The following is a 25,329-nucleotide window of genomic DNA, read 5'->3' on the forward strand; positions in this document are numbered from 1 at the left end:
GTGTTGAACTTCTGTGTCTACGGCTGTGCCGGACCGGGAGTGGCAGTGATAGTGGCTGTGCGTCTACCATACGCCAGCATGGACTTTCCTACTTACCATATACGTACATTCTTTTGTTCTGTACTTACTTGGCATCCTGCCATCCCTCCATATGATTCTGGTACGTTCTACGATGTTCCGGACTATTCTAGACAGCGTCCGGATTACTCGCATTACTCAGCCATGGACTATCTGACCTTATGTCGATTATGCTCCCTTACTCAGCGTTATTCATCGCTCAGTCAGCGTCCTCTGGACGTCACATGCTCTCTTCTTATACGCTTACTCATCGTCCTCCCCAGTAGTATATAAGGAGGACTCTGCAGGCCTCTGCTCTTCAGTCGTTCTCTCACAGACTGAAGAGTAAGTCCCACACTACCTATGCTTCCTTACATGTTTACTTACTAGTACTTGTAGCCTCTCTTTGTGCGGCTTACAGGTACAGTACTATGCAATCATAGTCGTTCTCTCACAGACTGAAGACCTCTCTTTGTGCGGCTTACAGCCTTCCAGGTTCAGAGTTCATCAGGAACATCTCCCCCTGGGATAGGATGCTCGACAAGTGGCGGCTCCAGCGCTGCGACCGCTTGAGGAGGGTGTGGCTCTTCAGCAGGAGCATCTGGGGCTGCTGCAACACCGGCCAGTGCTCGAATACGGCTTGAGTGACGGACGGCGACACCGCCCTTCTTGTTCTTCGAGCCCTTGGGCCGTCCACAAGGGCGTGGCACTGGCGGAGCATCTGGTGCAGGCGGAACAGCGATGGGTGCTTGCTGTTCATCAGGAGGCGCGTCGGGGACAGTGGCAGCGTCGTCGGAAGCGGATGCCTCAGGAATCTGGCTGTGAGATGGTCGACCATCATCGAGATCTGCTTGCGGGTCGAATGACTCGATGAGGGAGTCGTAATCTTTCTCCCCCTCGGGCAGACGTCCTGAGAATCCGTTCGCATCGTCGTGGAATCGCACGTGGATCGACGTGACGAGCTTTCGCGTGTCTGGGAAATAGACGCGGTAAGCCTTCTGGTTGTCCGCATATCCAACAAAGATGCCCTCGCGTGCTCGTGGATCGAGTTTTCTTCGGCTCGGATGGTCGTTGTAGACGTAGGCTCGGCATCCGAAGCGATGCAGGAATGATATGTCGGGAGCATGACCATACCGAATCTGGAAGGGAGTCGATCCATCGAGCGCAGCGGTCGGGTTGCGATTCTTCGTGTAGACAATGTAGTTGACCGCCTCTGCCCAGAGGTTGAGCGGGAGTCCAGAGTTGATGAGGATAGTGCGGACTCGGTCGAATACACTGCGGTTCTGGCACTCTGCCACTCCGTTTTGCTCAGGAGTCCTAGGAGAGGTGGTCTGGAGTTGAATACCACGCTCCTTGCAGAATGCCTTGAACGCATTGCCCACGTACTCGCCACCGTTGTCAGCACGGAGCTTGGCCAGCTTGAGTCCAGTCTCACGTTCGACTCGGGCAAGCCACTCCTTGAAAGCACCAAAAGCGTCCGACTTGCGTCGCAGGAATGCAACCCAGAGCCAACGGTGGTAGTGATCCGTGAATGTCATCACGTACCGCTTGCCGTCAGGCGTCTGAACTTGCGCTTCACCCCAGAGGTCCGTGGATGCGAGGAAGAGTTCACGCTCGGGGCGACCACTCTGAGAGAGAGGAAACGAGGCGCGAGTCATCTTGCCTTGCATGCAGGACGAGCAGAGTGGTGGCTCAGCGTTGAGCTCAGCTTTTGACAGCTTGACTCCACGCACGAGGCCTTTGCGGACGAGTGTCCGAATGGATTGATAGTTGAGGTGTCCGAGACGTCCGTGAAGGTCCTGCAGTCTCCCGTACGGGTTCGTGGAGACGTGGAACACAGACTCGCTCGGAGTATCCAAGTGATATAGCCGGTCGGCGCCCTTCGTGCCTGTCAGCACAACACTGCCGTTCCCGAGGACGTTGCGCAGAAGAGCACCGCCATCACGATTCTCGAACGTGACACAGCGACCGTTGCCGAAAAGCGTATAGCAATTGGCATTGTCAAGCCGTGATACGGAGATGAGACTGGGTGAGGTGCCCGGTACGTAGCAGGTATCAGCGAGGCGAAGGCGTGTGCAACCATGATCAGGTAGTCGTGCTAGTAGCTGCGCCTCGCCGCGGCCCGCAACAGTTGTCTTGCCATCGCCGAAGCCGCGTATAGTACTAGACGTCGAGTGAACACCGACGAAGTCTGCCTTGACCGAGTGGATGTGCGAGGACGTGCCCGAGTCGATGATGACTTGGCCAGGCGTGCTCTTGCGCGAACAAGAGACGAAGGCAGATTCGGGCTCACACAAGGGATACGGGCTAATAGAGGTGCATAGGACGCGCTCGGAACGTACAAAATGGGACTGCTCGTCGCCTGAGCCGGAGTCCGCGCCAGAGTCCTGAGCTACGTTGGACTTGTCCTTGTCCTTCTTCTTCCCTCGGCCGCGCTTCTTCTTCGATCCGCCGCCGCCATCCTTTGTCCTACATTCCGAGCTCCAGTGCCCTTCGCGCCTGCAGAAGCGGCACCACTTCGATCCGCGGGAGCGGTGATCGTTCTCGAGAGTGGTGAATGCCAGCTCGAGTGCCATGGCGGTGTCGGTCGACGAGCCCGGAGGCTTCATGCCGACGACACGCCGGCGCTCGTTGCGGACGTCTGCGAGCGTCGAGTTGAGGGTGGTAGAGTCGGTGAGGGAGAACTTGGCGGTGAAGGCAAGCCACTGAGTGGGCTCGCCGTCGATGTCGACGAGGGTGGAGAGGAAGATGCCGGCGGCCATTTGGTCAGGGACAGAGAATCCGGAGGACTTGAGGTGCGCGATGGCTTCCAGGTATGCTTGGATGTGCGGCTCGAGGTTGTGTACAGACGAGAGGGGCGCGACGAGTGACCGAAACCAGGTGACAGCGGAAGTCAAGGACGTACGCGAGAACTGAGTCTTCAGCGTAGTCCAGAACTGCATCGCCGTGTCCAGGGTGTTGACAGTCGACTGCAAGTCGGCCGCGAGGTTGCGCATGATGAGCGTGCGCGCGGCGCCGTCCTTGCGCTTCCAGAGCGAGAGTGCGGTGGTGTCCGTAGAGGAGGGGGCAAGCTCTTCACCACTCACCACTGTCCAGAGGGTCGCGTACTCGAGCGCACCCTGCATCTGCATCGACCATGCCCGATATCCGTCTTCGTTCTCCAGCGGACGCGTCGGGACCAACGAGTTGACGCCGGACGGGAGTTCCCATCCTTTGGTCGACATCGAATTGGTCGTGGCGGCGCGTGCGGCGAGTTCAGCGGTGTGTTCGGGGGTCGTAGCAGGGGGTGGTAGAGGTGTCGAGTCGGGAAGAGACGGTGGTTGTGTCGTGGGCGAGCCGCCGGGGGTGGTCATAGACGTGGGATCGAGACAATCAGACGAGATCGGAACTGAGTCGTAGGTCGTGAATGACAGTCGTTAATAAGGCGTGATAGCGTAGACCGGATCCGTGAGTGTCTTCGCGCGAGACCGAAGAACTGCCCGCTACTGGCGAGCAGGGCTCATAACCTAACAGCGTACGCAGTCAGCGGGAGCTCAGTCGGTGGAAGAACGACTGGATTAGATTACTGTACCTAACAGCGTACGCAGTCAGCGGGAGCTGTAGATACAGTGTGAGTATGTAGTACGAGTAACGGACGGTAGCATGAACATACCTCAGTCGGTGGAAGAACGACTGAGGGAAGAGAGATGTGGCACGGCCGTACGTAGGAGGTGGTGCGGAGTTTAAAGTGATAGGTAAGTAATGTAAGTGTGTGAATGAAAGTCCGATAGACACGTATACGACAGGAGCTATGCGTACTAAGTAAAGTCAACGTCACCGTATTTCAACAGCCATAACGTAGGCGTTCGATAATTCATGCTCGCCATGACTACGTTCTCAATCCTTTTCCAAAGATCAGCTATCTGCAGTCACGGGAATAGCTTGAAATAAATCAACGTACAAGACATCCTGGACGTCCGCGACTGAGCCGCCCGAGCCAAGGGAGCCGATAGACAAGCCGTGTCCTCCCTCGCAGACGCTATTCCTAGATGACGCACGCAATGTTAGTAGACGATCAAATTTGCTGAGATATTGAAGCACTTGAAGACAATGTTCCTGGCTCCACTTCCTACTGTTAAACAGTCGTCGCCATTCTGGATGTGGTTGTTCTCGAACACAAGGTCCGTGCCGCCCGCAGAGAAGCCTATATCACAGGTCGGAAATGTGACCGGGTACCAACGGTCAAAGACGTACCATCGCTGTGCGAGAAGTATATCATTAAGTCCCATTTCAAAGCTGTACTTATTGGGAGAGGGTACTCACGTGTTGAACGGGAAGGACTGCGATAGTTCATGTTAGCAAGCCGCACGACCAAGAGAACACCGCGCCAGTGAGGACGCACTCCGGTGCTTGAGACCGCCACAATCCTGTTGTTGAAAGCACGAATATTCTTCGAGCCGCTTGTGGCGAAGTTCCACGCAACAGGCTTGGAAGAGGGTATTTAGATCAGCACACGAAATCTGGAGCTGCATTCGCACGTTGGCTTTACCTTCCAGAGTTTCATATCGCGAATGACGCCGTTCGTGATCTTGCTGAAGGCCCATCCATGCGGGCGATTGGTTTGCTGTTGAGCATCCCACCACTGTCCGTCCTTCAGTCATTGTTAAGGACGCTTGATGTATAAGGAGCGCACATACAGCCTGGCCATGGCCGTCCACCCAGCCCCACTCCGGATCCTCGGAGCCTCGAAGGGTCACATTATTACCGCCACTGAATGCGAACCTAGCCGTGAGACTATCAGCAACCACTCTTGTCTTATAGACTGGTTTTCAATTACGATGATGCTTACCAGGCACCGGGGAATCCCTGCAGACGTGTATAAGATAAACCACGACCAAAATTTTCCCAACACATTACCATCTTGACTTACCGATTTTCCGACAGCGGCTTTAGGCGGAGTCGTGAGCTCTTTTGCTGTGGAAGTATAATAACGATCCTACCTTGTACAGTAGCTATATCGTCGGGATAGCTCAGGTTGCCTTCGATCCGTACCTCTACGTTATTGAGGACGGGGAACTTTACGGGGGTGAAGATGTTGTACTTGGCCCCCTTCGCGAACAAGATGGTCGCGTTAGCAGAGTAGTTTCCTGTAGCCAGTGCAGTGAGAAGCGCAGGTGTGTCGTCTTGACCGTCAGCATGTGGCACCACGAACGTCTCCCAGGCGAAGACATAAGAGGTGAGCAGCACAAGTGGCAAGACGCGGCCGAGCATCTTTGCTAGCTGTGGCTTGGGTGACAACTAGTCAAGCTTCTAGAGCGTAGAGTGAGATCCTTATATCTCTCACGACGAGCCTGCTGTCAGGGACGGGGGTCAGCTCAAACTCGTCGAATGCTGCGGGCCCGGAGAGCGAGAGGTGTTGGCAAGCATCAGGTGAGGGCCCAGAGGAAGGTTCCGAGGACATTTCTGCCGGAAGCTACACCGCTCATCCAATAGAACGCAGTCATGGTGAGCAGATGACCTCCAGACCGCATCGCGGCTCCAGAGACGGATGTCGACGAGGCTCGCGCGTCGCAAGGTCTCGCATGGCGTGAAGCGCTTCCATATCCGAAGCGGCCCGGCCGTCCCGCTCGTACCCCCGAGTCGGCGACGTGCTCAGGCTGTCGACCCGTGGTTTACGAGGGCAAGGTGTGGCCAACGACACTGGGAAAGGGTGTGAAGCCTGGAAAGATGCAATATTAGAGTTACCATAATCGAAAGAGCGTATACTGAAAGCACAATAAGGATACAAAAGGTCCACAGGACGGAGCAGGCCACTATCGTCCACGGCACGCGCTACCAGAAGCGAGTACTGTCCGCAGGAAACTCGTTCGCCAGCCGCATCATTACTGCGCCCGAAGTCAACGTCGAAAACTGCACATAGTCGCGTCAGCACACCCAGCACGCATAACCAGAAGAAGTTCGAGACGCACCCCGTTCCCGATAAACACTTGCGCTCGCTGCGCGATGAGCATGTCCACCGCCTGGGCAACGTACTTCTGCTCCCAGTTGAGGACCATGTCGCGGCTGCTCGACACCGCGTCCCACGCGCCCAGCGCCCACACCGCCGTCTTCAGCTCGTTGATGAACGCCTGGTTCCCGTTCGTCATGATGTACAGCTTGCGCACGTCGCGCCCCTCGGGCGTCGCGCGCACCCGCGCGATCTTCTCCACGATCTCCGCCACGGACGGGAAGCACCGCTGCCTGTAGTGCTCCTCGTTGTCGACCGCGCTTGTCGACACCGCGCTCCGGGACGGGACCGTGAAGGTGTCCGGGAAGTATGGGAACGCGTTCACGCTCACGAAGTCCTCGTACATGCTCGCGAGCAGGTTGCAGTGCTCCGCGTAGTCCCCGCGTCGCACGTGGATCGCCATGAGCCCTGGTATGGGCGTGTAGCGCTCGGCGTTGGTCGTAAAGTGTGTGCTGGTCAGGAGGGGATCCATATGCGACGCGTGGGGAACGAGCAAGCCGCGATTTGTATCGAACGCGAGCTCAACGAGGCGGGACCAGCCGAATTCGGTTATGATGGGGGACGCGGCGAGGGAAGGCCAGAGGTCGCGTAATGATTCACGAATTCCGAAGACACTACCTTGGAATTTAGAACGCGTGACTACGGGCTTGAATTAAGGCACTCACTTAGTATGTGTGAATATAGGGTCGGAGTCGCCAGAAGCTGACTCGACGCAGGGGTCTTCTGTGGCCTTTAACACGGACATCCACCTCTCGGTGATGTCAAACGCGGAGGCGGGGGCAGGGAGTCTCGAGTGAACTTGATTTCGGCGCAGCGTGGTCTTGTGAGGGCAGAGGTGGTTGAAGTACTCTCTGCTCACCGCCAATGGTGCAAACACGCCTGACGCCAGAGGTTCACCCACAGTGGGACCTGAAGGAAGCGAGGTTGGAAAAGCACGGTGAACGAACCTTTGAGACGTACCTCGCACCAAGGCCGAGTAGGGTATTTGAGATGGGATCAACTTCCCATTCCATTCCGAGTAGAGGGACCCATCATCCGCCCAAGTGTAGTTCTCAAACACCAGTCTGGGACGGCGTCAGCTCAGCGTCATGGTGCGTATGCTCAAGTACTCACATTCGATTAGAAACATACGCCAGGTACGCATTCAGCAAGTGCTCTTGCAGAGCGTTTCCCCACCCAAGCCCTGCAGCATAGAATAGTGAGCCAAGCAAAGGTGAAGAAACATACGTGCGTGCTAACCTTTCGTGTGTCCGGCGACGAAGAAGAACTTCTCACCGCCTGCAGGGTGTGTTTGGTCCCAGTGATGCTGCGGTAACTGCAACTCGGCCCGATGGTAGTCGGAGTACGTCGGAGGGTAGGCGGGCTCGTTTGGTATACTAGGGGCTTGGTAGGGAGGTGGTGTAACCACAGTCGTGGCGTGGCTGTATAGTTTCAAGAGAGCGTGCACCGACAGAAAGAGGGCTGAGCCAGCAGCGAAACGTGAGAGCCAACGACCCTTAGAAGATGCAGGCGGGGGGTCTAGCCAGTCGCGATCAGAGCCGTGAAGGGGTAACATGGGAGGTGGGTAAGAGATGAGAGGGGAGTTCGAAGCAGCGCAAGCACAAGCGAGGAATTTATGGAAGCCATGTTCACCCCGCAGAGCTTTCGGCAACTCCGCCTTCGAGATACGACTGCGCTTTCAGCCTCACGCGAAGCTCCGGCAACGATCGTTTCCGCGCTGATTTCCGACAGTGACCGTTGCAAGTGCAATATCTCTAGTGGAGGACCTCCGGACAAGCCCATGAAACAGAGCAGGCGCGGTCGTTACGGACAATGTGGTTGTGTGGTCGTCGCACTGAGGGCGGCGTGCGGCGGATATCTGATGCTCTTCAACGAGCAAACCCGCTCGGTGCCGTGGGGTGTGGCCGCTGCACGGACGAAAGAACGTTTATCTTCGCACTCCGCAGTTGGGGCGGACGTCGGACGCTCACCGGGGTTCGATTAAACTCATGAAAATGGGCAGCCGTCATGCTTCATCCGCAGTCCGCAGGGCGCTATTCTTGCTACACTGGTTCGCTTGACGGCTTTGGCGGGATGGCTCGGCATTACTATGCTGGCGTAAACATTTAACGATCGGTCTCGAGTCTTGTAGCAGCCACTACAGCTTGGGTCTTGTATATTTCAATGACGTCGGCCTGGAAGGATACGGTGAGTACGTACGGTGTTATGTGTGAAACCCGCCTGCGCCCGTCAACATCGTGTGGACATCCACGGCACGCTATCTCGGAGGCCTGCATAACTTCTCGGGCCGAAGCTTCACAGGCACATGCTGCCCGCCCGTTCCCTACCCGCGGGTTCCTGGTGAGGCGGCCAATAATAATAGCAAACCTACCTGGTCGGCAACATAACTCGGACCGGCGGGAAAAGAGCGTTGAAAGAGCGAACTAAAGTGGGTTGAAGACATCGAGATATCTTGTCGGGACGGGGTTTGATACGATGAGGATTTTATCGTCGACAGAGGCTCGTGGTATTCATAATGCACAGAGGAGGGAGTGGTCGTCGTGGTCAGAGACCTGCAGAGACTGGAATACTCGGCAAGCGGAAGGGCGAGCCGCGATTAGATTAGATGGTCGATGACGATCGAGTCAAGGTGGGGAGTGTCACACGCAAGAAATCTATACTCAAGTCCTCCAGTTGGATGCTCCGCCACGCAAATCGCGCCGCGTTCCTTCTCTCTCGCTCATATCGATCTTGTATTATATCTCCTCCCCCTCGCCAAACAACTAGACGCATGGCCTCCTCGACACAACCGCAAGCGAGCGCACTCGCGGACGAGATCGCGGCCCAGAGTTCATTGCTAAATGACCTGCGAAAGCAGCAGGCAGATCCTGCGGTAGTGGAGGAAGCAAAGAAGAAGCTTGGAGATCTGAAACGGAGCCTCGCACTTCAGCAAAACGCGAACGGGGGCGCGAAGGATGGAAAGAAGAAGGAGCGCATACTGCTCAAAACGGCGAAGGTGCGTCCGCTGTCTCTATGTGCAAACGTGAACTCAAGCTCATCGCGAAGACCACTCTGCCTACTGCTACTCCGATCTGTCTCGGTGGTGGTACGGCATGCAGGGCACGCGTGACTATGGTCCCGGCGAGATGTTCTGTCGCGAACACATCGAGCGCATCGTGAAGGACTGCTTCACGACCTATGGCGGAAGCCAACTGGACACCCCCGTCTTCGAGCGCAAGGAGGTCCTTGCGGGGAAGTACGGAGAAGATGCAAAGCTCATCTTCGATCTCATGGACCAGGGCGGTGAGCAGCTTGCTCTGCGCTACGACCACACAGTTCCCCTGGCGCGCTACCTGGCCATGAACGGAGCGATCACCACCCAGAACAAGCTCTGGCAGGTCGGCAAGGTGTACAGGAGAGACAACCCCGTCATGTCGAAGGGACGCATGCGCGAGTTTTCGCAAGCGGTACGTCCGATCCATGACGCACACTGTGAGCGTTCCTCAGCGGTTTATAGGACTTCGATATTGCTGGAGCTTGGGATACTATGATCCCGGACGCCGAAGTAATCAGCGTTGTCTGTTCAATCCTGTCCCGTTTGGATGTCGGCGAGTTCACGATCAAGGTATGCTTGCACACCCGACACCATGTTGCGACGGCACGCTGAGGTCGCGCTCTTCAGATGAACCACCGCAAAATCCTGGACGGCATATTCGAGGTATGCGGTGTGCCTGCAGACAAGATCCGCCCAATCTCGTCTGCTGTCGACAAGCTTGACAAGGTGCGCTATCCCGAGTGTGGTCAAAATATGCGTCATTGAACGTGAACGCAGATGTCCTGGGCAGACGTGAAGAAGGAGATGACGGAGGAAAAGGGCCTGGATCCTGCCTCCGCAGACAAGATCGGAGAGTATGTTAAGCACAAGGGTATGTATATATGCCCTTTACGTGCCTACTCGTATATTGACGAAACAACAGGCGGTCCTGAGCTACTCGACATTCTCAAGGCGGACGAGGCGCTCATGGCCAACGCGAATGCGAAAGCCGGAGTCGACGAGATGGTCATCCTCTTCACCTACCTCAAATCCTTCAACGTCCTCTCCCTGATCTCCTTCGACCTCTCCCTCGCCCGTGGCCTCGACTACTACACCGGCATCATCTACGAAGCCATCGTCGAAGCCTCCGCTCCCCCCGGCTTTAAGGCCGCCAACGCCTTCGCCTCCTCCTCCACGACCCCCTCCACCTCCTCCACCGCCCCGCCCGCTGCACAACAGCCCCCCAAAAAGAAGGCCGCGAAGAAGGCCGCGTCCCCCGACGAAGAGGAGGAGATCGACGAGTCGCAGGTCGGCGTCGGCTCGATCGCAGCAGGTGGCCGGTACGACAACCTCGTGGGCATGTTCACCGCCGCGGCCGCGGGCGAGGGCAAGAAGGCCCCAGGCCTGCCCTGTGTTGGTGTGAGCATCGGGCTCGACCGCATCTTCGCGCTCGTGTGGCCGAAGTGGGCGGAGCGCGGGATGCGCAGCAAGGAGACGATGGCGTATGTCATGGCTGCTGGCGACGGACTGCTTGCAGAGCGCGTCGAGCTCGTGCGCGAGCTGCGTGAAGCAGGGATCAAGGTGCGCATGCGTTCACCGTTGTTAACTTGAGACCCGCGGATGACTGATCGATGTCCATTGGAAATAGACCGATTTCCTGTTCAAGGCGAAACCGAAGCTGCCTGCGCAGTTCGCGGCGGGCGAGAAGGACGAGGTGCCGTTCGCGATCATCCTGGGCGGGGACGAGCTCAAGGAGGGCCTCGTCACCGTGAAGGAGCAGAAGTGGGAGTTCGTCGACGGCAAGAAGGTCAAGGTCGCGTCGAGCGACAAGGGCACGAAGGTCAAACGCGCCGAGCTCATCCAGTGGCTCAAGGACACGTCGACGTTCCAAGACTGGTCAAGTGGGAAGCTGATCGCGTAGTGTACGCGCAGCAATGAGAGACGCACAGGTGCGGGATGTAGTAATCGTTCATGTACAAAGATAATAGATCGCTTTGAACTGCTCTTTGGGGATGCGAGCGCTAAGTATCCGAATCAACCACTTGTTGACTTACAGCCACTCGAAGTTCTGGTGATCATCATTGATTGCTCCTGGTCCAGTGTAGGTCCAGTGCCTTTTCTGTGTCTCTGTGTCTCCAAGGACTCTGAATCTACTCCCTTCTGGAACGACAAGATGATCAAAATGCTATCTCCGTCGGGCGCTTACCCCGCCGAAGGCATACGCCAGCTCGCGGCCGGCTCGCGCAGGCTCCTCCATTGAAAAGAATTGTCGCTTGTTCACGGCAAACCCCTCGATTTTGCAATCGACCCGCAGCTCCGCCCAATCGGAGCACGGTGTGCACACGGCGATCGTGGTGAGCGCGGCTCGTTGCCCTCCTGTCTCCAACATCCGCCCGAGTTTAGCGGCTAACTTCTTAGCACCGCATTCCCGCTCCGCGCGGCCTTTCTGCTGCCAAAACCAGCTTTCCTTCTTGACAGAGACAACGATGGCCCCCACCAGGAACTCCGAGAAAGAGCGAGAGCCTCCGGCCGAGGGCGACGCAAAGCAGAGGCGGAAGCCCGGCCGCGCCCCTGTCTCCTGCGCAGAGTGCCGCAGGTTCGTGTTCATCTTCTAGCTCAAAACGTCTTCGTCGATCCTTATTGATCTGTCCACAAGGCTCAAATTGCGATGCGATCGCAAGGTGTGCTTTTCATTACTCATGTGCTGTGTTGTGGACCTCCATAGACTAACTGCGTACACAGGTACCATGCGAGACGTGCACAAAGCGGGGCTGTGCTGCCCTCTGTCCGGACGGTAAGACGCGGCCCCTGTGTGTGCTGAGCTACCGATCACTGATACTCTTCCGTCAGGTTCATTACCCACTACCAAAGGCCCTAAGTCTGTCGTCATTGGTCGAAATGCAGTCCGTATCTATGCTAACTGGAGCCTGCAGGAAAACAGCAGCAGATGCCGAACAGCTCAGGAAGAGAGTCAGCGAACTGGAGGGTGCCCTCCAGAGGCTACAGGCAACAGTATCGGACGACCCCCATCCGCTCTTGCGCGGCGATAAGGCACCTGCTGGAATTCCCGTTGAGGAACCGCCGCTGCCATCCAGTAGTAGTGCCTCGGGGAGCACACCCCCTCGTGCCGATAGTTCTAGCAGTCCTACCACAGGCAGCACGCCTCCGCAGCGTGAAGAAGCGTCCGACGAGGAGGCCGACTCACTTGATGCATATGGTGCGCACACTCCAGCGGCTACTCTTAGTCGTGCTCATGCTGCGGGCAGTAGGCACGTTGACTCTGGGGACTCGTGGTGAGGCTAGATTCTTCGGCCAGACGTCGAGGTCAGAGGTACGTAATCGGATGTCTCTTTCCTGCCCCCCTCATACTGACGTGAGGCCCGCTAGTATCTCATTCACGTAAGTCTAAAGCTCCATGGGAGCCTGAATGATCTCGTGACGCTGTTCTCAAGGCACCTGAACGGCTGGCCGCCTATGCTCCTCCAACCCTCCCGCGGCTGACCCACGTCTCCATCGACGAGGCAAATAAGGAACTTGACGTCTTCTGCACTAGTAACGATGTGGCGGAGGACATTATGAAGTGCCTCCCACCCATCTCTAAAGCAATGCATTTGTGCGAGATGTTCTTCGAATACTCGAAATTCTTGTAGGTGACCGCAACAGGTTTATCGCTATCAGAATACTGATCTGCCTTCGTTTTCCAGATGGTTCCCCGTACCAAGGGACTACATTATGGACGAAGTGATCCCCCTTATGTACCATCCCGAAGCGTAAGTTAGGCAGGTGCTTCATGGTCGCCACCATACTGAGTGCACTCCAGCTATATGGACAAATGCCACGTCGCGAAGAAGCACGGGATTGCGCTCCTTTGCATGATCTTCGCGCTCGCCCTGCTGTTTGACACGAACATGCCTCCGTATGCCGCCGAAGCGCACGAGTGGTATTTGATCGCTCGTATCGCTCTTCGGTGGGCACCGCCTGCCTACGACACGACACTCGCCTCCCTCCAGGCTCTGGTACGTTTGATATATAATGGGTCTAAGGGAAGGCTACTGATACGCTGCATAGATTTACATGTCTCTCTATTTGGAGATGAGTGACTGTGAGCCAGCCCATACCGGCTCGCACAAAGCATGGATGCAGATCCGACAGGCCGCGACTCTGGGGCAGAGCGTAAGTACAGCATTGTTGAAGTGTCCGCTACCATTGTTGACTCACATTTTCGGTTCAGATCGGACTGCGTAAGGCCACTCTCAGTCATAAGGGACTAGTCGAACGATACTAATATCTGGCGCCTTCAGATGTGAACAGCAGGAAGTGGCAGCTCGACCACGAGGCAGCGGCCAAGCGCGGGAGGATCTTCTGGCAGTTGGCGACGTACGACGCCTGGCTCGTGCGTAATTCTGCGTAGTCTACATGGGCAACACTGACCGTCTCATCAAAGAGCTTCGGCTACGGAAGGCCCCCAAGCATCTCTCTATCATTTGTCGACTGCGACATTCCGAAAGAAGCGGACGCCGTGGTGAACGAAGAAGATGGAACCTGTACGTGACCCTCTCAACTGTTCAGAGCGTATCGCTCATCACGCTATAAACAGACCACGCGTGGTGCTGGCAATTCACGAGGGTGATGCATGCCGTCATGACCGCAACATCAGGCGCGAAGCCCCCGACATATGCGAAGGTCTTCGAGCTCGACAGGCGCATCCGTGACTTCCCTGTCCCACCCTCACTGCGCATACCATGCGGGCCGCAGGAGAACAAGATAGAGCCGATCGCACTGACCATGCAGAGGCTGCTAGTCACTGTGCACAAGGAGACAAGTGAGTAACGTACCCCACCTGTACAAACGTCCTGATACTAACACTAAACCAGCCCTTCTGAACTTGCATCGGCCATACTTCTCGTTGGCGGTCAAGGAGGCCTCTGACGACCCGCTGCGCCACAAGTACGGGGCGTCCGTGTTGTCGATTTACCGATCCGCATGGAGGATCCTCACTACCATGCAATCCGCATACCGCGCCGCGCCTGGAATCACGTCACGATACGGCCTAGTTTGGTCGCATTCGCTGGCATGCGCAGTGCGTTTCAATAGGCTGTCCATGTGCATCTGAAGCACACTAACCTTCCGATAGATCATGCTCTGTTTGCTCATCACCCGCGCGTCTAAGTCGACGCTCGCCGCACCCTGCCTCATCGAGCTCGACAAGATCTGCTCGTTGTTCGAGGACGCGGCAGGCCAGAGTCAGGTCGCCTCCAACAACCTGGTACGTCCATGCCCTCTCTCTTCCCTCTCTTCCCGAATTGTGCGCTCACAGCCCACGACAGGAGGTGATCCGGAAGCTGCGCAAGCAAGCGCAGACGGCGATGTCGAACGTGCGCGTGGACGACGCCGCAGCCGTCGCGCAGGAGCTCGACCGCCTCGGCGGCAAGACGCAGCTGATCCAGACTGTCGGCGAGCGCGAGCTGCACTGCCCATCGCGGCCGCCCCCCGTCAAGAACGGGCCGACGTCGTTCGAGGTGACGAACCTGTTCGCGGAGGGCAACACGTATGGCGCGCAGCTGCAGCCGACCGTCGCGCTCGACACGGACATGCTCTCGTTCGATGCACCGGGCCCTGTGAACGGCAACGGCGCGCACCTGAACGGCTTCCAGGCGCAGGCGAACGGCCATACGAATGGCCACAACAATGGGGTGCCTATGGGCGCGGCGCCATTCGACTTTGGGTTCCCGCTGTCGGGCGGGTTCCCTGACATGATGCAGGGGCAGGCGGGGGCGCCGCCGATGGCGGACTTCGACCTCTCCGGGGCCGTCGCTTGGGACCCGTCGCTGAACGGGTGGCTGCCGAGCAATGCGGACTTCTTGCAACCGAACGTGGCGGACGCGGAGGCCACCTGGCAGGCTCTGGTCGAGCAGCTTGGGATATAGAGGGCGTGATGTGTTGTGTGTACGATACCGTGGTTTGGTGCAGTTTTTTCCGCTCTGTGCACGTTGTCTTGTAGGTTATGGTCTCAAAAGATACTTGGATGACCTGTTTAACGATCTGATAATTATAAGCATTGCCTGAAGTGTCTCCCTACTGCTGTCTCGCTGCGCTGCAGCGCGTATCTTGAAGTAAGCGCGACGGGGTAGCGGGCGGTCGAAATGGGGATGCGGGAGATGCCACGCGGGACTGCATGTGCGAGCACGGGTGCGCAAGAGCATGTAGAGAAGGGGCGCGGCTGGACACTGGAAGAGGAGGGGACCGAGATGAACGAGACACGATATATATCCCGACCACGCCGGAGTTACGGCCAATAGATGAACGCGAGCCTCCCCGACCGGGATATGCGTCGGCTGGTGTTGCATACACCGGTCGGAGTACCGACCCATCGCAATGCTATCATTTGCAGCTCATACATACTCCTATCGAATGGGACATATGCATTCGAGATGAGGATGCGGTGGAGGAAGGATGGGACACAAGCAGTGTCGGGCGTCGAACACATTTACTCTATGCGGAGCACAGCTTTGTGGGCGGTCGATCATCGAGGCCCCGACAGATCTGTGCTGAGTAAGGCAGCGCATCTCTGCCGCCTCCAAAGGGGCGGCATGCCCATACGTACGCAACCCTCCGCATTCTGTCTCATTCCACCTCGTCGCTGGCCCACCAAACGTCGACCTCGTCCCCCACATCGCCCAGGACATGCCGCCCGTGAAGGAGAAGGACTCGCCGGACGGGGAGCCGAGGCAGAGGAAGCGGCCCGGCCGAGTGCCCGTCTCGTGTGCTGAATGCCGAAGGTATGTCCGACCGGGATTAGCTCAGTGCACCCATGAGCTCACGCACCTTCCTCTCCAAGGCTCAAGCTGCGTTGCGATCGCAAGGTGAGTCCCCGACCGAGCCCGCCATTCCCGGTCACCGCTCATTCGTGTGCATCCGGACGCCCCTCTAGGTCCCATGTGAGACCTGCACGAAGAGAGGGTGCGCCGCGCTATGCCCCGACGGTACGTTTTTCGCTCTGGTAAACCCCCTACGTCATCCTGAAGAGATGTACATGTAGGCCAATTAATCACTGGGGGTAAGGGTACAAGGTGTGTTCAATCAGCACAGCTTTCCACATTCCACGCCAACATTCCACAGGCAAGCGGTTGCGGATGTCGAAGACCTCAAGAACAAGATTGATCAGCTGAAGGGGCGGTCGGCCGCGCTGGAGAACGCGTTGCGAACCATCCAAGCTGCCATCTCCGATGAGCCACACCCATTGCTGCGCGAAGGCGAGAATGGCGCAGGTAGCGGTGGCAGCGCAGCAGAGTCACCCTCCTCTTCGCATGCGAATGGTTCACCTGGGGACATTCCTGCTCTCTCTGCGGACGAAGAGGATGTCCTCGATGCATTCGGTGCGTGATTCGTGGCATACCTCTAGTTGCATGACTTATCGCACTCCGCAGGTACTCTGACCTTAGGTCTGAGAGGAGAGACGCGCTTCTTTGGCCAGACTTCGCGCTCGGAGGTATGTTCTTGTCAACCGTATCCCAACAAACCTACTGACAATTCTTCCAGTATCTCATCCATGTAGGTTCTGCACGCTTCAGCATTCGCACTGGTCACCAATGGTCGTACAGGCTCCAGAGCGATTATCTGCTAGCGAAGTGCCGCTACCGCGTCTATCAGCAGCAATGGTGGATGAAGCCAATAAAGAGTTGGACGTCCCGCTCGTGAACTGCGATATCGCAATGGAGATGATGAAGATGCTTCCGCCACTATCGCAAGCGTGTCAGCTAGGCGAGACATTCCTCGAATTCGGGAAATTCTTGTCAGTACCAGGTCCTCACGTTGGTATTGCGCTTAGATCTGATCACCACCATAGATGGTATCCCCTCCCTCGAAAATACATCTTCGACGACATCATCTCTGTGATTTATCACTCGCCGAAGTAAGCATTTTGCTTCTCGGGACAGTCATCTCGACTCATTTTATACAGGGACGAGTCGTGCAATGTCGCCACACTACATCTAATGTCCCTCCTCTGGATCATATACGCCCTCGCCACCCTTTACGATCCCAACACGCCGCCATATGCGGTCGAGGCGCAAGAATATTACTTGCTCTCTCGCGTCGCGCTACGCTTTGCACCGCCTGCGCACGACACGACACTTACTGCCATCCAGACTATGGTTCGTTCGTTTGACTGTTCTCACCAAGTTACAGCTGAGCTCACCTCCGATGCAGATCTACATGACGCAGTACCTCGAAATGAGCGACTGCGAGCCAGCACACACTGGTTCCCACAAGGCGTGGATGCAAATCGGGCAGGCTGTGAAGCTGGGACACAGTGTACGTTTTGTATACCTAAGTTTCGTATATCTTGGCTGACGACAAAGCTAGATTGGACTCCGTATGTGCATACCGCTTGACCGACAATCCTATATCTCACGTTGTCACAGATGTCAGCAGTTCACGGTGGCGCCTGTGCGAGGACGCGTCCCTACACCGGAATCAGGTGTTCTGGCAGCTATTTACCCAGGACACATGGCTAGTAAGCAAATCAACACGGTCCTTGCGAGACCGAGCACTGACTTCAGCTTCCGCAGAGCTTCGGTTTTGGCCGACCTCCAAGCATCAACCTGGACTTTGTCGATTGCGAGATACCGAAGGAGCCCGATACTGTGTCCGCGTCCAGTGAACAAGACAAGCGCGAGGCTGGCTGTGAGATATTAATGCTCGTTTTTCTCGTCTGTAGTTCACTGACTACGCTTGCGATCTGAAGTCCATGTGTGGACCTGGCAGTACACGAAACTGCTGTACTCGATCATGACGACGGCGTTCGGCGCAAAGCAGCCCGGGTACGCGAAGGTGATGGAGCTGGACCGCAAAGTGCGCGATTTCCCGGTGCCGTCGTCGCTACGCGTGCAATGTGGCGCAGTAGAGGAGCCGGCGCCGACGACGGCACTAAACGAGCAACGGCTGCTCGCAACATTGCTGAAGGAGACGAGTAAGTGCCCGCCTTTCGTTTCATCATGAACACGCGATACTGACGGCGCGTTAGCTCTGTTGAACCTTCACCGCCCGTACTTCTCGCAGGCGCTGAACGACCTGCCCGAAGACCCGCTGAGGCACAAGTATGGCCCATCCGTGATGGCGATATATCGCTCTGCATGGCGGATATTCGCCAGCACACGGTGCGCATACAAGGCCGTGCCCAATATTTCGTCTCGGATGGGCATTATATGGTCGCATGCGCTCTCAGGCAGCGTACGTCTCCTCCCTCTCCTGATCGACTTGTCGTGCGTTGCTAACTAGCGGAACAGATCGTGATGTGCCTGCTGGTCACTCGTGCCCCTTCGTCTAATTTGGCGCGGTGCTCTCTGAACGAGCTAGACAAGCTGTGCGAGCTGTTCGAAGAGGCTGCGAGCCAGTGCCAGATCGCATCCAACAACCTTGTGCGTATCATCTCCCATAGTCTCCCACGCGCCCTTCTCAAGTGCACTCTTAGGAGGTAATCCGGAAGCTCCGCAAACAAGCCCACGACGCGATCAACAAAGCACAACCGGCCGAGGAATCCGCGCGCGTCCACAGCGAGCTCGACCGTCTCGGCGGCAAGACCCACCTCATCTGCCCCACCGAGCCGCGGCGCGAAGTGGGGTGCGCAGCCAAGCGGCGGACACCCCCGTCCGAGCCCGCCGTGCAGCCAGAGATGATCCACCCGACGATCATGCAGGACATGCGCGCGTTCGACGGGGGCGTGCCGTGGGACGCGTTCAACGGGGACGACGGCGCGGGCGGGGCGGTCGCGGCGGGCGCGAGCTCGCTTACGCACTTCAACCTCGACTTCCCGTCGACGGCGTTCCCGAACCCGCAGCAGGCGGAGTTCCCGCTGTTCCCGGACTTTGACTTTGCGTCGCCCGCGGGTACTGTTAACACGCCGTCGAGCGGGTCGGGCGGACCTGGATCCGTAGGAGCGAACGGGGTTGGAACCGGGAGTGGGAGTGGAGGGATGGGGGCGCCGCCGTTGGCGCATGTGTCGCCGGACCCGTGGACGCACCCGATGCAGGCGGCTTTAGACCCGCCGTCTGGGGTACCGGTGTTGGACGCGTCGTGGCAGGCGTTCGTCGAGCAGCTTGGGTTCTAATAACCGGCCTGAGGACGGAGTGTGTATTGTATGGGCCGCTGTCTGCGTGTATTTGTTCTTGTCCTACTCGTGAAGTGTTATCGAGCTATCGTTCATTTCTACGGCTATGTCCCGGACAGACCGCGACTAGCGGCACTAGTACGCGCCAGACCTCAAGCGAAGGTAGTTAACAACCAAAATACATGTAGGTTCTATCGTACACCATTCTTTCATGTCTGCTTCTTAACACTCCGGCATACCGCTCTGGCGTGACATTGTCGTACGCTCACTGTTCCCAGCAGTCGACAAACAATACAGTAAGTCTTCGATCGAACTCTGAAATTGTGTCAACTCACTAATTATCATATAATTCATCACAAACCAATACGGGAGTAGTCCTCAGCCCTCGTACCGTGGAGGGGGCTCCAGCGGCAGCTCGAACAGCGCCCGCGTCTCCCGCTCCGTCCGCAACCGCTCTAGCTCCTCCCGCAGCACCGCGACCTGTGCGCGCAACGTAGACGAGCCCGCGCGAGATATGCTCGAATCTGTATATACGCTCGCGCTCGGAAGAGAGGAATCTCGGCGGGACCGAACCTCACTCGGGGCAGACGCTGTCGCAGCCCCGAGCTCGGGCTCACGCTGAGGCTCTTTGCACTCTGGGGTCGGAAGGGGACGATGCGAGTGGTCGAGGAGCGTTTCGGAGTTCGACGCGGTGGTGGACCATCGTGAGTGGCTTCGGGGGTCCTCGGGCAACGATGGCTGTAAGGAGATATGTAAGCACACGGGCACAGCCTGCGGGGGCACACAATCTGTGCACTCACCACATGGGGATGGGTTACAGGTCGTGTACGCGTAGCCACGGGCGAGCGTGAGTCGAAGGCGTCATCCATGGATGTGGGGAGGGCCACCTCGGGTTTCTTCGCCCAGTTTAAGAACCGCGGGACCCTGCCAGTGTGATCGCGATGTCGCCGTTTGCGGCGGAAGCAGCAGTACAGGGCCAACCCGAAGGAGACAACGACTAAGCCGCCTACCACACCACCCGCGATCGCACCAGCAGACGGCGCAGACGATCGGGACCCTTGCGCTGCACCTATGCCAGCGGGCGACGTTGAAGGTGATGGGCCAGCTGAAAACGCAGTCGGGCCTGCTGCGATCGCGGAGCCGGGAGACGATGAAGTGGGATCGGCTTCGTCGACGGTGTAGATCATGTTGTCGAATAGGATGAGGGATGCGTTGGACCCGCTCGCGCGTATCTCGATGGTGTGGTCGGCGTTGACAAGGTCTGTCGTGTGGAACACGAGCTGGTTGTACAAGACGGTGGAGGAGGTGTCCGGAATGTGCTCGTACTTCCCATAGAATGTGCCGTCGATCGAGAAGCTAACATTCACCAGGGTCGTCGTGGACTGGACGAAGTTCGGCACGATGAAGAACACGTAGACGGCGGTTCCCGTGAACGCAGCGTCGACGGTGTGGTCCGGGTCTCCCGGGTGGTACGTGGAGTCGTGCCAGGTGCCATCGAAGACCTGCGAGACGTCGATGACCTTGTTTGGGAGCAGGTGGCAGCTCGTACAGTTTGCGCCTTGCGTCCAGTTGCTGGCGGGGTCGATGCTAGGCCCGTATGTGGGTTTCGCGCCCGAGACGCTGTCGCCGTTCTGGTCGTCGATGGTCCGATTGACCAGGCGGGCGGTTGCGAGGGAGAGTGACAGCAGCAAGAGCAGAGGGGAGATGCGTTGGGTGATATGTACCCTGCGCATGGTGAGGTGGAGACGGGACAGTCGAAGCGGAGCGGTATAGGCTCACGTCGATTGGGGCTCAGTACATATCTCGGCTCGAGACACCGGTTTAAGCATAGCTACCACGCTTCCTGGCAGTTCGCAGTTCGCATTAGGTTTGAGAGTGCTGAATTGCCAGAGTTGTGTTGAACGCAATCATGCTCTATGGTTTGAGCGGCAACATTGCCCAATACGTCATCTAACGCTTGTACTAATAAGGCTTGACAATCAGAGCAATGAGCTTTCAGTCGCGTGGCCGGAATTCAGATGCACTCACTACATGTCATAACAAACCCCATCATCCTTACGGCAATCCTCGCAAGCAACACCCCTCCCACGACTGCAGCAACGAAGGTGACCTCATTCCTCGTAATGTGGCGGGGGCTCTATATACAACGCATCCAGTTGTCGTTCCACGCGCAAACTTTCAAGTTCTTCCTGGAGCAGCGTCACTAGAGCCCGTATCGGTATCGTGGGTTCTCGTCTGCGCGAGGATTCCGTGTGTGTGCCAGAGCTCGGGAGTGAGTCCTGGGAAGGGGCCTCTGCACTGGGCTTGGACTCAGTCGGATCGAGCCCTCTGCTCTCAGATATCAGGCGATCGGGGGATGGGGGTCGAGGGAGGATCGGAATGTCGGAGTAAGATGCAATGTTGGACCACCCCGCACCGCCGGTATTCTCCTCGGACGATGATGACTGTGTAGGGTCATGTCAATACACATATGCACCCTTGAGCGTATAAGGTTTGAAAAAACTCACCATAGAAGCATGCATTAAGGGCGGTCGTGCAAAGGCAGTAGCCACGGGCGGGTCAAAGGCGTCGGTCATGGCTGGATGGGGCGATCCCTGGGGTTTTCTCGCCCAGCGGGAGGGCATAAGATCCCGATGACGTCGTTTGCGGAGGCAGCAGTATAGGCCTAGCACTAGGGAGAGGATGGCTATACCGCCCGCTACACCGCCCGCGATGGCACTAACAGATGGAGACGCTTGTGATTTTGGGACCGCCCCAGGGAGACTACTTGGGGGAGATTGAGTAGGAGAGTTCGTCGAGGCGGGTACTAGGGCGATTGAGGATCCGGATCCGAGTGCAGCAGGAATTTGGTCGGCTTCGTCAACGGTGTAGATCATGTTGTCGAAAAGGAGGACGGATTGCTTGGAACCGCTGGCGCGCACTTCTATGTTGTGGTTGGTATTGACCAAGTCCGTGGTGTGGAAGACGAGCGTGTTGTACATGATAGTGGTGGAATTCGGGTCGGGAACGTGCTCGTACTGGTTGTAGAAGACGTCGTCGATCAAGAAGCTGAGGTTCACATAGGTCGTGGTGCGGGGGACGAAGTTGGGGACGATGAAGTACACGTAGACCGCCGTGCCCGTAAATGAGGCCTCGATGGTATAGGGTGGGTTCGCCGGCCCCTTGTAGGTGGCGTCGTGCCAAGTGCCATCGACGGTCTGCGAGACGTCGATGACTGTATTCGCGGCCAGGTTACACGTGGTACATGTGGCTCCTTGTGTCCAGAGGCTGGAGGGGTTACCGCTGGGCGCGTATACGGGCTTCACGCCCGTGACGCTATCGCCATTCTCGTCGTCTATAGTCCGGTTGACCAAGCGAGCGGCTGCTCCGGAAGGTGAGGAAGACAGAGCAGAGAGAACAAGAGAGAAGAGATATGGCGGTGGAAGATAGTATACATCGTGCGATTGTTGAGGTGAGGGTGAGGAAGTCGAGCCTTGGGACCGAATAGAGGCGAGATATCTCAGCTTAGGTCACGGCAGTTGGCCGGTGTCCATCAGAGTGTCGCTGGTGACGTGCTAAACGCCCTGACCGTGTTCGGTGGCAGTATGACCTGCTCGAGACGTCTGCCGGCGCGCTGATAGGGCAGCTGAACCAAAATATCCTCGCGAGTTTGCTCAAGATAAGTCCTACTTCTGGGAAAGCGTACCAACCCATGTTTTTGCGAAAAATCGAGGAGCCAAGTTCGAGTGCGGACTCGACAGTGTATGAAGTTTGGCCGTGTATGTGCCTGGGCTTGGAAAACAGGACGGTTAGGATCACTAGGGTCGGTTTTCAGTCGCGCTCGGCGCTCGAGTTGAAGTGCACTCACCGCATCACACGAAAGAAGCCATCGTTATGAGAGAGACGGTCGCAAGCGGAACACCGCAGCGTTGGAGGGAAGGTACGAGATCTGAATCGACGCGTCTGCGCACATGCAGGAGACGGGACATTCGGAGCGGAGTGGAATATGCTCACGTCGATTGGGGCTCAGTACATAGCTCGGCTGGAGTTACGACGCCGGTTTGTGCATATCTACTGAGTTTCTTGGCAGTTCGCAGTTGGGTTTGGGTTTGGAAGCGCTGCGTCGCCGCAGTTGTACTGAACACAATGATGATCTATAGTTTGAGCGGTCACGTCATCCGATACGGCATCTGAGAGAGGACGTGTATACTAACAAGGCTTGACATCAGGGCAGTGAGTTTTCAGTCGCTGTCCGCAATTCAGATGCACTCACTATATGTTATAACAAACCCCATCATCCTTACGGCAGTCCTAGCAAGACCTGGTCTCCTCACGACTTCAGCTACCGCTGATCCGTCTTCGTTCCTCGTACCGCGGCGGGAGCTCTCCGAACGACGCTACCAATTGCCGTTCCAGGCGCGAACGTTCGAGCTCTTCCTGAAGCAGCGCTACAATAACTTGCAACGCGCGGTCTCGCCTGGGCGAGCCTCCCGCGTGTGCGTCAGAGCTCGGAAGCGGGTCCTGGGGAGGGGCCTCTGTAGGCCTGACCTCAGGCTCATGCGAATCGGGCCCCTTGCTCACAGGTACTATGGGGCGGGAGGAACTTTGGGGGAGGATCGGAGCGATTGAGTAGGATGCCATGGTGGACCATGCCGCAAGGCTGCCGATATCCATCTCGTGCGAGGATTGCTGTGCGATTCTATGTTAATATGAATGTACAACCTTTGAGGGCATAGTAGTGCCTTAACACTCACCGCATCGGGATGTGTTGAAGGCCGTTCAAGGGTAGGGTTTGGCGAATTAAAGACGTATGCCATGGCTGTATGGACAGATATTTCCGGTTGCCTCGCCCTCTTCGTGGCCCGTTTGCGGAGGTAACAGTATAAGACGAATAGTAAGGATAGGATGGCTACGCCACCCGCTACACCGCCCGCAATGGCACCGATCGGCGGAGATGACCGGAACTCTCGCGCTGCTCCCGTAGCAGCACTGGAGGGGGATGGGTCAGGAGAGTTTGATGTGGGTGGGACGATCGTGAATGTAGATCCGAGAGATGAAGAACTGGGATCAGCTTCGTCGACGGTGTAGACCATGTTGTCGAACAGGATAAGGGATGCGTTCGACCCGCTCGCGCGGATCTCTATGGTGTGGTCGGTATTTGCCAGGTTCGTCGTGTGGAACACGAGCGTATTGTATAATATGGTAGAGGTTGTGTAGGGAATGTGCTGGTACTGGCCATAGAAGGTGCCGTCGATCGAGAAGCTGACGTTCACGAGGGTGGTCGTGAACTGGACGAAGTTAGGGATGATGAAGTACACGTAGACGGCGGTGCCCATGAACGAGGCGTCGATGGCGTTGTCCGAGTTTCCCGGGGTTTCCGGAGTGTACGTGGAGTCGTGCCAAGTGCCGTCGAAGGCCCGCGAGACATTGACGACCTTGTTTGGGGTGAGGAAGCAGCCCGTGCAGGTTGATCCTTGCGCCCAGTTGTTGGTAGGCCTGTATGTGGGTTTCACGCCCGTAACGCTATCGCCAAGCTCGTCGTCTATAGTTCGGTTAACCAAGCGGGCAGTTGTCACTGGAAATGAAGATGAGAAGAGTAGGGAGCACAAGAGAAGAGAGATATGACGGCGGAAGACAGTGTGCATCCTACGCATGTTGAGGTGAAGGTGAAGAAGCTTACTGGGACGAGGCAGAATAGACGCGAAATATTTCAGCTTGGGCTGCTCCGCAGGTGTGCGCATATCTGTCATGACTTTTGGCAGTTCGCAGGTGTCCAGTAAGGGTCGCAGAGACATTCTGAACGCCATGAAACAACACAGCCGTATCGGGCGACGGCATTACGTGACACAACATCTTCGAGACGACTAGCGCCGCGCTGATGGGGTTCCCCTGATCTATATTATGTATCATCTTTGTTAGATGGCAAGACGAGCAGTATTGTCACTGGACACTCGTACCATTTGTCTTGGCTCAAAAGTAATGAGTCAACTTCGAGTATGGACTCGATACTGTTCAGCCATGTTTATAAGGCTTGACAATGTTCTAGGCAATGAATGAGGTCTCAATAGTGTTCCATTTTGGTTGTACTGACTGCATTCCACGAAAGGAGCCATCCTCCTAGAGAGACGGTGGTGGGATGCATGAGAGCGCAGCAGCAGCGCCCCCGGAGAGTTGCAAGGTACGACT

The 25,329-nt window shown here is 56.9% G+C and overlaps 8 protein-coding genes across 8 annotated transcripts; 4 read left to right on the forward strand and 4 right to left on the reverse strand.

Annotated features, from left to right (window-relative positions):
• The first annotated feature begins 2 nt into the window (after positions 1–2).
• On the forward strand, positions 3–510 carry TRAVEDRAFT_25285 (uncharacterized protein). The gene has a single exon (XM_008033595.1). The coding sequence runs from the start codon at positions 79–81 to the stop codon at positions 349–351; it is 273 nt and encodes a 90-aa protein (XP_008031786.1). The 5' UTR covers positions 3–78; the 3' UTR covers positions 352–510.
• A 4,027-nt stretch (positions 511–4,537) lies between these two features.
• TRAVEDRAFT_109549 (pectin lyase-like protein) lies at positions 4,538–5,307 on the reverse strand (the record flags this gene model as incomplete). The annotated part of the gene is made up of 4 exons (XM_008034411.1): positions 4,538–4,678; positions 4,734–4,818; positions 4,886–4,902; positions 5,029–5,307. The coding sequence occupies 4 exons, from the start codon at positions 5,305–5,307 to the stop codon at positions 4,538–4,540; spliced, it is 522 nt and encodes a 173-aa protein (XP_008032602.1).
• A 561-nt stretch (positions 5,308–5,868) lies between these two features.
• Positions 5,869–7,598, reverse strand: TRAVEDRAFT_41332 (uncharacterized protein; the record flags this gene model as incomplete). The annotated part of the gene is made up of 6 exons (XM_008033885.1): positions 5,869–5,946; positions 6,006–6,657; positions 6,709–6,952; positions 7,004–7,107; positions 7,157–7,226; positions 7,283–7,598. The coding sequence occupies 6 exons, from the start codon at positions 7,596–7,598 to the stop codon at positions 5,869–5,871; spliced, it is 1,464 nt and encodes a 487-aa protein (XP_008032076.1).
• Positions 7,599–8,813: 1,215 nt separating this feature from the next.
• Positions 8,814–10,977, forward strand: TRAVEDRAFT_41333 (histidyl-tRNA synthetase; the record flags this gene model as incomplete). Its single annotated transcript, XM_008033886.1, has 7 exons — positions 8,814–9,042; positions 9,089–9,489; positions 9,540–9,647; positions 9,705–9,803; positions 9,855–9,948; positions 10,000–10,637; positions 10,705–10,977. The coding sequence occupies 7 exons, from the start codon at positions 8,814–8,816 to the stop codon at positions 10,975–10,977; spliced, it is 1,842 nt and encodes a 613-aa protein (XP_008032077.1).
• A 540-nt stretch (positions 10,978–11,517) lies between these two features.
• On the forward strand, positions 11,518–15,103 carry TRAVEDRAFT_67863 (uncharacterized protein). The gene is made up of 18 exons (XM_008034412.1): positions 11,518–11,652; positions 11,713–11,737; positions 11,799–11,850; positions 11,907–11,934; positions 11,990–12,273; positions 12,323–12,387; positions 12,444–12,455; positions 12,509–12,702; positions 12,761–12,826; positions 12,877–13,072; positions 13,125–13,229; positions 13,288–13,297; positions 13,358–13,449; positions 13,501–13,600; positions 13,654–13,878; positions 13,931–14,136; positions 14,191–14,322; positions 14,384–15,103. Exons 1-18 carry the CDS (start codon positions 11,543–11,545, stop codon positions 14,981–14,983), a joined length of 2,502 nt encoding a protein of 833 aa, XP_008032603.1. The 5' UTR covers positions 11,518–11,542; the 3' UTR covers positions 14,984–15,103.
• A 548-nt stretch (positions 15,104–15,651) lies between these two features.
• Positions 15,652–19,311, forward strand: TRAVEDRAFT_157688 (uncharacterized protein). The gene is made up of 18 exons (XM_008034413.1): positions 15,652–15,835; positions 15,895–15,919; positions 15,988–16,039; positions 16,096–16,126; positions 16,176–16,432; positions 16,484–16,545; positions 16,596–16,607; positions 16,658–16,848; positions 16,903–16,968; positions 17,017–17,209; positions 17,265–17,369; positions 17,421–17,430; positions 17,480–17,571; positions 17,627–17,741; positions 17,803–18,027; positions 18,082–18,287; positions 18,344–18,475; positions 18,529–19,311. The coding sequence occupies exons 1-18, from the start codon at positions 15,741–15,743 to the stop codon at positions 19,162–19,164; spliced, it is 2,505 nt and encodes an 834-aa protein (XP_008032604.1). The 5' UTR covers positions 15,652–15,740; the 3' UTR covers positions 19,165–19,311.
• A 1,028-nt stretch (positions 19,312–20,339) lies between these two features.
• Positions 20,340–20,816, reverse strand: TRAVEDRAFT_103850 (uncharacterized protein; the record flags this gene model as incomplete). The annotated part of the gene is made up of 1 exon (XM_008034414.1): positions 20,340–20,816. A coding segment is annotated over one exon (477 nt), but the record flags the coding sequence as incomplete, so codon positions are not given.
• Positions 20,817–21,275: 459 nt separating this feature from the next.
• TRAVEDRAFT_16167 (uncharacterized protein) lies at positions 21,276–24,938 on the reverse strand (the record flags this gene model as incomplete). Its single annotated transcript, XM_008033531.1, has 7 exons — positions 21,276–21,608; positions 21,672–22,525; positions 22,850–22,935; positions 23,158–23,280; positions 23,516–23,832; positions 23,898–24,718; positions 24,824–24,938. The coding sequence occupies 7 exons, from the start codon at positions 24,936–24,938 to the stop codon at positions 21,276–21,278; spliced, it is 2,649 nt and encodes an 882-aa protein (XP_008031722.1).
• Positions 24,939–25,329: the final 391 nt, after the last annotated feature.

This window comes from Trametes versicolor, assembly GCF_000271585.1.
Source record: "Trametes versicolor FP-101664 SS1 unplaced genomic scaffold TRAVEscaffold_1, whole genome shotgun sequence".
NCBI lineage: Eukaryota > Fungi > Basidiomycota > Agaricomycetes > Polyporales > Polyporaceae > Trametes > Trametes versicolor.

Excerpts from the sequence above, each read along its gene's own strand:
- TRAVEDRAFT_25285 (XM_008033595.1), top strand. The coding sequence starts at position 79 with ATGGACTTTCCTACTTACCATATACGTACATTCTTTTGTTCTGTACTT.
- TRAVEDRAFT_67863 (XM_008034412.1), top strand. The coding sequence starts at position 11,543 with ATGGCCCCCACCAGGAACTCCGAGAAAGAGCGAGAGCCTCCGGCCGAG. Across the intron at positions 11,935-11,989 it reads CCCACTACCAAAGGCCCTAA|GAAAACAGCAGCAGATGCCG; the intron begins GTCTGTCGTCAT and ends TGGAGCCTGCAG. Across the intron at positions 14,137-14,190 it reads CGCATTCGCTGGCATGCGCA|ATCATGCTCTGTTTGCTCAT; the intron begins GTGCGTTTCAAT and ends ACCTTCCGATAG.
- TRAVEDRAFT_157688 (XM_008034413.1), top strand. The coding sequence starts at position 15,741 with ATGCCGCCCGTGAAGGAGAAGGACTCGCCGGACGGGGAGCCGAGGCAG. Across the intron at positions 16,969-17,016 it reads GTGATTTATCACTCGCCGAA|GGACGAGTCGTGCAATGTCG; the intron begins GTAAGCATTTTG and ends CATTTTATACAG. Across the intron at positions 18,288-18,343 it reads CGCATGCGCTCTCAGGCAGC|ATCGTGATGTGCCTGCTGGT; the intron begins GTACGTCTCCTC and ends CTAGCGGAACAG.